Source organism: Coregonus lavaretus (genome assembly GCF_964263955.1).
Source record: "Coregonus lavaretus genome assembly, chromosome: 22".
Lineage (NCBI taxonomy): Eukaryota > Metazoa > Chordata > Actinopteri > Salmoniformes > Salmonidae > Coregonus > Coregonus lavaretus.
The window spans coordinates 20,471,826-20,481,611 of record NC_140009.1 but is presented as its reverse complement, the minus strand read 5'-3'; the positions used below and the strand labels follow the sequence as shown (position 1 = coordinate 20,481,611).

The following is a 9,786-nucleotide window of genomic DNA, read 5'->3' as shown; positions in this document are numbered from 1 at the left end:
CGTTTTCACTCAGCGAAATTCCTTTAAATGCATTCATTGCTGTGAATATTGCTAAACTATTCAAATAAAACTTTAAATCTATTTCATTGCATCATATAAACAACTAAATCAAGATGATTAAATACAAATTGACATTTTAATGGCTATTACAACTGCAATAGCAGTGGTATTGCTACTATTTACATATTTTTACTTTTTAGTCATTTAGCAGACGCTCTTATCCAGAGCGACTTACAGTTAGTGAGCGCATACATTTTTCATACTATTGATATTAGTAATTTGCATAGACTATTTTATTTGGTGGTAATAGTATAATTAAGCAATAAGGCCCGAGGAGGTGTCGTATATAGCCAATATACCATGGACAGCAACGCAGAGTGCCTGGACACAGCCCTTAGCCTTGGTATATTGGCCATATATTACAAACCCCCGAGGTGCCTTATTGCTATTATAAACTGGTTACCAACATAATTAGAGCAGTAAATGTTTTGTCATACCCATGGTATACAGTCTGATATATCATGGCTGTCAGCCAATCAGCATTCAGGGCTTGAACCACCCAGTTTATAATATAAAATCGTACATTTTAATGTATTTAGTCAAATAGTCATCATTATATCTAAAAGACTTTGAAGTTCAATTATTTTTTTTTTCCTTCTCTTACTTTCTCACTCTTTCTATTTCATCTCCCTGTTTCTCACAGAGCAGGTCTCACATGGTCCATTGGGTGATAACAGTGTCCTATCTCTCCAGATGGTGTTCCTGTGAGAGCCCTGTGAGAGCCTTGTTGACTGCACTGTGGATGGGCAGGAGGGAGGAGGAGGAGGGCCCTGGTCACTCGAGCTTTGTGTGACGGGGCACACTTCCTTTGTGTGTCTGCCCCAGTGTCATTAACACTGAAGTGTGGGAAGCTCAGGAGCACGGCGGCTCTCACGTTCCACTGGGGCAGGAAGGGAGCGTGTGACTGGGACAGTGCGGGCAGGTGTGTCCTGTGTGTGTGTGTGTGTCTGCATGTAGCAATGCTGGCAATCCATATCTACATGTGTAGCTTTCCAAAACTCAATTTTGGATATATATACTGGGTTAAAGTTCAGACTATACATGGCAGTTACAACTGTGCAATGTTTATAACACATAAATCTACTACCTGACAAATATACAGATCACACCAAAGTCTAACTTAAAACTTTAATGTTACCCAATCATCACTCCATTGATACATCTTTACATGACATGACACCAAAGATCCAAGGGTATGAACAGATCCTCATGGATATGAAGTTAGGCTATTGAAAACAACCTGTTTGATTAAGCTAGTGGACACACAGTAGCCCCATGAGCTATTTGACTCACAGTCCTGTCTGTCTCACACCCACGTGTGCCCTGTGCCAAAACACTTTGTGCTCACCCTTTATTCTGTGATCCTGGCAAGAGACGAGCACACTCCTTCCTCTGGGGTCACCACTTTCCCAGATCCACAACGCAGTGCCATGTCTGCCCCCCTCCCTCCACTCCCTCTCCCTCCCCATCCCTCCACCTGCTCCCTGGAGGCACACTCTTTGTCCCCTCAGCAATAAACACTTCATTGAGCATGTGGCAGCCCAGCATCTCTCAATGCCCTTCCCAGCCCTCTCATTGGCTCCGGACTGTGAGAAACTCCAACAAGCCCAAGACCCACACATTCATATGGAGATTTAAGAGTATAAATAGGAGGGAGAACCAGAGGGAAGACAGCACATATCCAATTGGCTCTTTACTGAGACTTCAGCTCAACAGAATTACTACTGCTACAGCCATGGCACCAACTATGATTAGACAGATGACCAACCCTAAGCAGCACCTCTCACTTACTAAGGTAAACAAATGCTTTCAAATCTTTGAATACATAAATACATTTCATTCTTATTATATTGCTGTTGATACTAGTACATGGCAGATCAAGTTGACTAAATTGTTCCTTGTTTTCTCTTTGTGCAGGTAAGGAAGCCAGTGGTGGAGAAGATGCGTAGGGATCGCATCAACACCAGCATTGAGCAGCTCAAGTCCCTCCTGGGTCCTGAGTTCCTCCGCCAGCAGCCCGACTCCAAGCAGGAGAAGGCCGACATCTTGGAGATGACTGTCTATTTCCTGAGCTGCCAGCAGCAGGCAGGAAGTTCCTCCACCACGGCAGCCAATGAGGGCTACTCTCGCTGTGTGCAGGAGGCTGTCAGCTTCCTGTCTCAGTGTGAGGTGAAGACACAGTCCCACAGCTCGCTGTTGAGCCACTTCCAGAGCCTGCAGACATCCAGCCAACACAGCCAGGCTCCCTGGTCCTTCTCCCCACCGGGCTCCCCAATCCACCAGGCCACCACCAAGGGTGTGATGAGCCCCGTCTCCCATCCACTCTGGAGGCCTTGGTAGAGCAACGCTTCAGACTTTTTCATGTCAGACAAACGGAACTGGACAGGCCAGTCTATATTATGACAGGCATGGACAGTGGTGTTCGGAGTGACGGATGTCTAATTCTTTTGCATTTGGTAAGAGATGCTACGTCGATAGTCTTCATGAAGCAAGGCCAGATGAAGCAAGGGCATATTTTGCCAGTATTCCTTTGAAAGGAAGGATTCTATGAAATGATTCAGATTGGTTTGGATACATACTCTGTATATGAAAATGTACACTGATTTAATAATGTTTCTATTATGCTTGTTCTTGTCTGAGAACGATAACTCTGAAAGTACAAACAGAGTTAAATTATGCTAATAACATACTTTTATTGTATGTCTAACCCATAATGGGTTGCTACTGTTTATTTGGTGTCTGTGACACCGCCTGTTTGTTTGCATTTTTTAAAAACTATTTACAATGAATTGTCACTGAATGATACAATGTATCAATTTGGTGATGTATGAATATTATGCTACAAATGGATCCAATGGATCTACTCTAAATGTACATCAAGTTATGATTATGTAACATTTATGTTATTAATAATACAAATATTAAATGTTTAAGGAAAACGCTAAAACGTTAATTCTAACTTCGAAATAGACACCTTTCATAAAAGCATTTTGTGTATTCAACAAAAGTTTTTGTAAGTTTGTTTGCCTTTATTGGTTTAAATTACACTATTTGGAGTGACATGCCATAAAGCTTTTGAAAATAAATTAAAAACTTCAATTGATGTTTCTCAAAATTTGAATTTTTGGTTCTATCTTGTCAGTCGTATCAACTCATATCTGCACAAAGTTCACCATCCACATCCATTCTGATGACATCAGTAGTATGGCTAACTTTTTCATCCACACATTTATAAAGAACACCGTATATTGAATACATTGATTGATTGACTATATTCACAAACCTAAACCTAGATTGTGAGGAGCACCTATCCACTGCCCAGAGATGTCAGATCGATATTGGTTCCTGGTTGATAAACCCAAACCTTGAAACCTATTGTTGATTTGTGGTTGGACAAAATATGTGTAGCCTAAAATAATGACTTTTTGTCAGAGGAATGCATGCCCATAATTATCAAGGGCTCCCATCAAGAACACCACATTACTGAGGACACCTGTCTACATTTATATCCAATCTACTATATATGCCTATACTTCACTCATATAGAACATAACCTATTCTTCTTAACTGGTTCTGTCACACTAATGAATCACTGTACAGATTAAGGGAGGTGATTAGTAACTTATTATATATAGTTTGTCCTTATCTTTAGCAGTAAATTGTATTAATGGGACAACAGTGCAACAGAGTAGTGGCTAAAAGTGAGTCACCATCAACTTGAACATCTATATAGTTCTTAACCTCTTAACTGCCCTGTGGGAGACTCCCCAAACATATGGAAGAAGGCACTCTGGTCAGATGAGACTAAAATTGAGCTTTTTGGCCATCAAGGAAAACGCTATGTCTGGTGCAAACCCAACACCTCTCATCACCCCGAGAACACCATCCCCACAGTGAAGCATGATGGTGGCAGCATCATGCAGGATCGGACCCTTTTTTTCAATTGTCGCATAAAATGACATACCCATTTCTAACTGCCTGTAGCTCAGGACCTGAAGCAAGGATATGCATATTATTGATACCATTTGAAAGGAAACACTTTGAAGTTTGTGGAAATGTGAAATTAATGTTGGATAATATAACACATTAGATCTGGTAAAAGATAATACAAACAAAAAACATGCGTTTTCTACTATTTTTTTTGTTCCATCATCTTTGAAATGCAAGAGAAAGGCCACAATATAATATTGCAGTTTAGATTTTGGCCACTAGATGACAGCACTGTGTGTGCAAAGTTTCAGATTGAGCCAGTGAAGCATTGCAATACTGGACTATTTTGTATCAAGTCTGCACAAATGTGCCGAATTAGTCAATTGATACATTTTCAAGTTCATAACTATAGAGAACATACAAAAATGATATGGTAATACAAAATGTACGTTTACACACTCCCAGGAATGTCATACATGATGGATCATTAGCTTATACACTAACTTTCACACATCTAGATGGCCGGGCGGGGTTGGTGTGGAGTCAGAGATAGCAGGGGTTCAAACTGTAGAACCAAGTTCCTACATTTGAATATAAAAATGGATTTTATCAAACAAAACAATGCTACATTTTATCTCTGGGACACTTAGGATGCCAAATCAGAGCAAGATTACTGATTGTAAGTACATGATTTACCTTCAGAGGTGAATGTATCAAACCAGTCCCCCCCCCCGCGGCAGGCTGAAGTGACATGGCTGAAGTTTCTCAGGGTTAGTCTTGCAGATGGTCTGGCAGTGGCTACGGCCCCCTCTCTCCCTCCAACCAGAGATCAAACACCATAGTTAATGTGATGTGTAACAAGACACACTTCTATTGTCCCCTTATTGAGGCCGGTGAATGGACAGAGAGTGTGGGAAACAGGGGCTAGCACACTCCCAAAGGCAGAGGGCTGATGGGAACCTGCCTTACTCCGCAACAGGCCTGGCAGTCCAGAGTGTATGGCAGGAATTCAGTCTGTGGGTGTGTCACTGTTCACACACACTTAAAGAGCCACGGACAAAGGCTAGTCAAAATCTTCTCGTCACCACACTGTCAATGTGGTCAATGCATGGCTAGCCCAAAAGGGAATGTCTGCTAACAGGTAAAAAACATTTTTGTATAGATGAAGTTGACAAATTACAGTTTATGAGTAGCTCTAACTGCCTTCATGGAAAACGTTCAAGGTTCATCCAGGCCAAAGTGGAAAAAGAAGACAGGGTGATCTTGTAGCGCTTTGTCGATGTGCAAGGCCCTATTAACTAGATTTTTTTCCAGATGGTCTGTGACATAGGGTTTCTGTTTGTCATGTGACAAAGGATCAATTAACATTCCCAATGGGGCATTGGGGGAGCGGCCTGGCTTTTGTAGCTGATCTACCCCAGTGCTGGTGACTGGTGGGAAACCAGGGAGAGAGAGTTCTCCTCACAGCACCCACAGGCCAGGCCACACATCTGTGACCTTTGCGCTGCCTGAACCACAACCATGGCACAGTGCCAGTGACTGTGGCATTGTCCCCAGTCTCCCCACCCTGACCCAGCAGCACATAGTCCATCATAGATCATAGATAGAAGTTCTGGGATTTGTCTTGGGAAAGTAACCATTTATCTTATTAGTTACAGTGTTATACTGTAGTGCCTCTTTTTTGTATTCAATGCCATAATATTTACCTTCAGGAGATATAAAAACTATTCAGTCATAGGCCTACTTTCAGTTGGAAAAATGTAATAAACACTTGATGTGAGAGAATGCATTCTTGAATGAACATTTCCTGGGTAAAATAAATCCACGCGTGGGCATGAGTTGTCTTGAGCTTTCCCACACTCAACAGCCAATGAGAACAGAGATACAGACAATAGATAACACAATGGATCAACGACTCAACTGTCTGTCAGTGGGGAGACTGCTTGTCTGGATGGAGTGTGTGTGAGGGGTGTGTGTGAGGGGAGTGTGGTGTGTGTGGGCACACAACCTCTTCCCACCGCACACCGCTGGATGTGTGAGAAAAGTCTGAACTATACACACAGTTGAAGTCGGAAGTTTACATACACCTTAACCAAATACATTTAAACTCAGTTTTTCACAATTCCTGACATTTAATCCTAGTAAAAATTCCCTGTTTTAGGTCAGTTAGGATCATCACTTTATTTTAAGAATGTGAAATGTCAGAATAATAGTAGAGAGAATGATTTATTTCAGCTTTTATTTATTTAATCACATTGCCAGTGGGTCAGAAGTTTACATACACTCAATTAGTATTTGGTAGCATTACCTTTAAATTGTTTAACTTGGGTCAAACGTTTCGGGTAGCCTTCCACAAGCTTCCCACAATAAGTTGGGTGAATTTTGGCCCATTCCTCCTGACAGAGCTGGTGTAACTGAGACAGGTTTGTAGGCCTCCTTGCTCGCACACGCTTTTTCAGTTCTGCCCACACGTTTTCTATAGGATTGAGGTCAAGGCTTTGTGATGGCCACTCCAATACCTTGACTATGTTGTCCTTAAGCAATTTTGCCACAACTTTGGAAGTATGCTTGGGGTCATTGTCCATTTGGAAGACCCATTTGCGACCAAGCTTTAACTTCCTGACTGATGTCTTGAGATGTTGCTTCAATATATCCACATAATTTTCCTTCCTCATGATGCCATCTATTCTGTGAAGTGCACCAGTCCCTCCTGAAACAAAGCACCCCCACAGCATGATGCTGCCACCCCTGTGCTTTACGGTTGGGATGGTGTTCTTTGGCTTGCAAGTACCCCACTTTTCCTCCAAACATAACAACGGTCATTATGGCCAAACAGTTCTATTTTTGTTTCATCAGACCAGAGGACATTTCTCCAAAATCTTTGTCCCCATGTGCAGTTGCAAAACCGTAGACTGGCTTTTTATGGCGGTTTTGGAGCAGTGGCTTCTTCCTTGCTGAGTGGCCTTTCAGGTTATGTCGATATAGGACTGGTTTTACTGTGGATATAGATACTTTTGTACGTGTTTCCTCCAGCATCTTCACAAGGTCCTTTGCTGTTGTTCTGGGATTGATTTGCACTTTTCGCACCAAAGTACGTTCATCTCTAGGAGACAGAACGCGTCTCCTTCCTGAGCGGTATGACGGCTGCGTGGTCCCATGGTGTTTATACTTGCGTACTATTGTTTGTACAGATGAACGTGGTACCTTCAGGCGTTTGAAAATTGCTCCCAAGGATGAACCGGACTTGTGGAGGTCTACAAATTTTTTTCTGAGGTCTTGGCTGATTTCTTTTGATTTTCCCATGATGTCAAGCAAAGAGGCACTGAGTTTGAAGGTAGGCCTTGAAATACATCCACAGGTACACCTCCAATTGACTCAAATGATGTCAATTAGCCTATCAGAAGCTTCTAAAGCCATGACATCATTTTCTGGAATTTTCCAAGCTGTTTAAAGGCACAGTCAACTCAGTGTATGTAAGCTTCTGACCCACTGGAATTGTGATACAGTGAATTATAAGTGAAATAATCTGTCTGTAAACAATTGTTTGAAAGATTACTTGTGTCATGCACAAAGTAGATGTCCTAACCGACGTGCCAAAACGATAGTTTGTTAACAAGAAATTTGTGGAGTGGTTGAAAAACGAGTTTTAATGACTCCAACCTAAGTGTATGTAAACTTCCGACTTCAAATGTAAGTGTGTGTGATCCCCACATTCCAACACAGCGACAGCCTGTGTCTTTGTGATTGTCTTCTGTATCAGATATTAGCATAATTTAGCATTAGTATCATTTCATAACAATACTAGCCTACTGGTTATGATACCACTTACTTTAAAAAGTGTTCTAAACACTCTATTGCACAATTGGCTGCTTAAATAAAATGAATTGTATCCAAATTGTATGTCTTTTGTTGAAACTATGCAACAATTCAACTCATTTTTGATTAATTATAATGAAAATTGTCTGGAGAGAAAGAAAACTCTAAAGATTAATTTGATTTGTGAATTCTATACTGGCTTGATTGTGTTAGATGAAAGGGTTCTCAGGACGTCAACTAGGACATTTAGTGCACTGAAATTACTTAGATATTTTCTTTATGGTCTAATTTAGATATTTTCTTTATGGTCTAAATGACTCTCTTTGAAGAGGGCCCTTGCCTTCAGAAGTGTGTCTGCGTTTCACCTGTTTTTACCTGTCATTATTTTCTCATTTGATAAGTATGTTGTAATGTTAATTGCATGTGTAATGTATTCATGTATTAATCAATAGTTGCTGCTTATCTTGGGAAAAATCCCTGTATTGCCTCTACTACCCGTTACCCATCAGGTTATTGATGTTTCTCCTATTGTTGCGATGGGCAGCCCTGTGGTCTCAGTAGTGTGGGAACCCCAGCTGGGCCAGGGCCACATGGCTTTGTCATGCTAATCCATTGCTATAAAAAGGGGGAGAGATCCCTCAGAGGGCCCAGACCACACTCTGCAGCCCAGGAGAAGTAGCCGACAGACCTGTCACTCTCTCACACAGACATGGCTCCCTGCTTAACTAACTTATCCTCTTTCCACCATCTGAAGTTCGCAGAAAAATACATTAAGGTATGTGTTAGGTTCAATCAATGTATGAGTGTGTATAAAGTATAAAATGTGTATTTTCATGTATATTGTGGCTTTTTTAAGTATTTGACTGAATTTCTTGGTGTCATATATTAGAACTGTCGACTAATCAAATGTTCTCTGCCTCCTCAGATAAGGAAACCCATCGTGGAGAAGATGCGTCGAGATCGCATTAACGGCTGCATCGAGCAGCTCAAGCTCATCCTGGAGAAGGAGTTCCACAAAGAGGACCCCAACACCAAGCTGGAGAAAGCCGACATCCTGGAGATGACCGTGAGATTCCTGAGGCAACAGCTGCAGCCGCAGCCGGCTCCATCTCAGAGGGACTACAGCGAGGGTTACTCACATTGCTGGAGGGAGTCTCTGCAGTTCCTGTCTGGAAGCCCCATGAGAGACACCACCACCACCTCCGCTGGACCTCTTCAGGGGCTCCAACAGCAGCTCTCCTCCCAGGCCCAGAGATCCTGCAGCAGCCCGATGGTCCGCTCCACTTCCCCAGTCTCCTCCATCTTCCGTCCGACCGCCACGCTCCAGGACACAGGAGTTAAAGGTCCAGTCTGGAGGCCCTGGTAGAGAGAGTTACTGGAGTCACTGTAAAATCTGAGGGAAACTTTGGACTGTATGTCCCTCACTATGTAGGAAATATGCATTTCCAACCTCCTCCACCATTGTGGGTTTACTGAGCTCTTATTGTCTCATCACATTGATGGCCAGATATGTGTGGCACATTATTTGATTTCTTGCATATTTTAAGTGACTTTTTTGTGAAGATTGTTATTTCTCTTACTTGTTTTATCACATTAGTTTTTTTTCCGTTTGCATTGAAGAATATAGCTAATTATTGAGTTATGATATTTTATTGTGAAATTTGAATTTATTGTGAAATTATTGCTTACTCCAGTGGAGTTCATGTGTTATGCTAGAGGTAACAGTAACTACAATAGGCTACTGTATTTTCACCAGCAATTATTTGAGGATATTTCTCTTTTATTATTAATATGTTATGTTATGTTTTGGATGGATGTATCTTTTATAAAGGGACTAGTGTGTTGTTATACTTTGTAATATCACTGTTGTTATTGTTCTGATGTTTTATAATGCATTAAAGAAGCTCTTAAACTATGTATGACATGTGTATGACAATAAAACTATAATAATTGTTTTATATATAATAACCTGTCTTTTGT

The 9,786-nt window shown here is 41.4% G+C and overlaps 2 protein-coding genes across 2 annotated transcripts; both read left to right on the top strand.

Moving 5' to 3' along the window:
- Window positions 1-708: 708 nt before the first annotated feature.
- LOC311149376 (transcription factor HES-5-like) lies at window positions 709-3,162 on the top strand. The gene is made up of 2 exons (XM_084186556.1): window positions 709-1,855; window positions 1,978-3,162. Exons 1-2 carry the CDS (start codon window positions 1,592-1,594, stop codon window positions 2,398-2,400), a joined length of 687 nt encoding a protein of 228 aa, XP_084042682.1. The 5' UTR covers window positions 709-1,591; the 3' UTR covers window positions 2,401-3,162.
- A 5,353-nt stretch (window positions 3,163-8,515) lies between these two features.
- LOC311149659 (transcription factor HES-5-like) lies at window positions 8,516-9,172 on the top strand (the record flags this gene model as incomplete). Its single annotated transcript, XM_084186859.1, has 2 exons — window positions 8,516-8,581; window positions 8,732-9,172. 2 exons carry the CDS (start codon window positions 8,516-8,518, stop codon window positions 9,170-9,172), a joined length of 507 nt encoding a protein of 168 aa, XP_084042985.1.
- Between the last annotated feature and the right edge of the window lie 614 nt (window positions 9,173-9,786).

What these genes read in the sequence shown, in the direction of transcription:
- LOC311149376 (XM_084186556.1), top strand. Translation starts at nt 1,592, where the DNA reads ATGTGGCAGCCCAGCATCTCTCAATGCCCTTCCCAGCCCTCTCATTGG. An exon ending in AGCACCTCTCACTTACTAAG is followed by an intron (nt 1,856 to 1,977) that starts GTAAACAAATGC and finishes CTCTTTGTGCAG; the next exon opens with GTAAGGAAGCCAGTGGTGGA.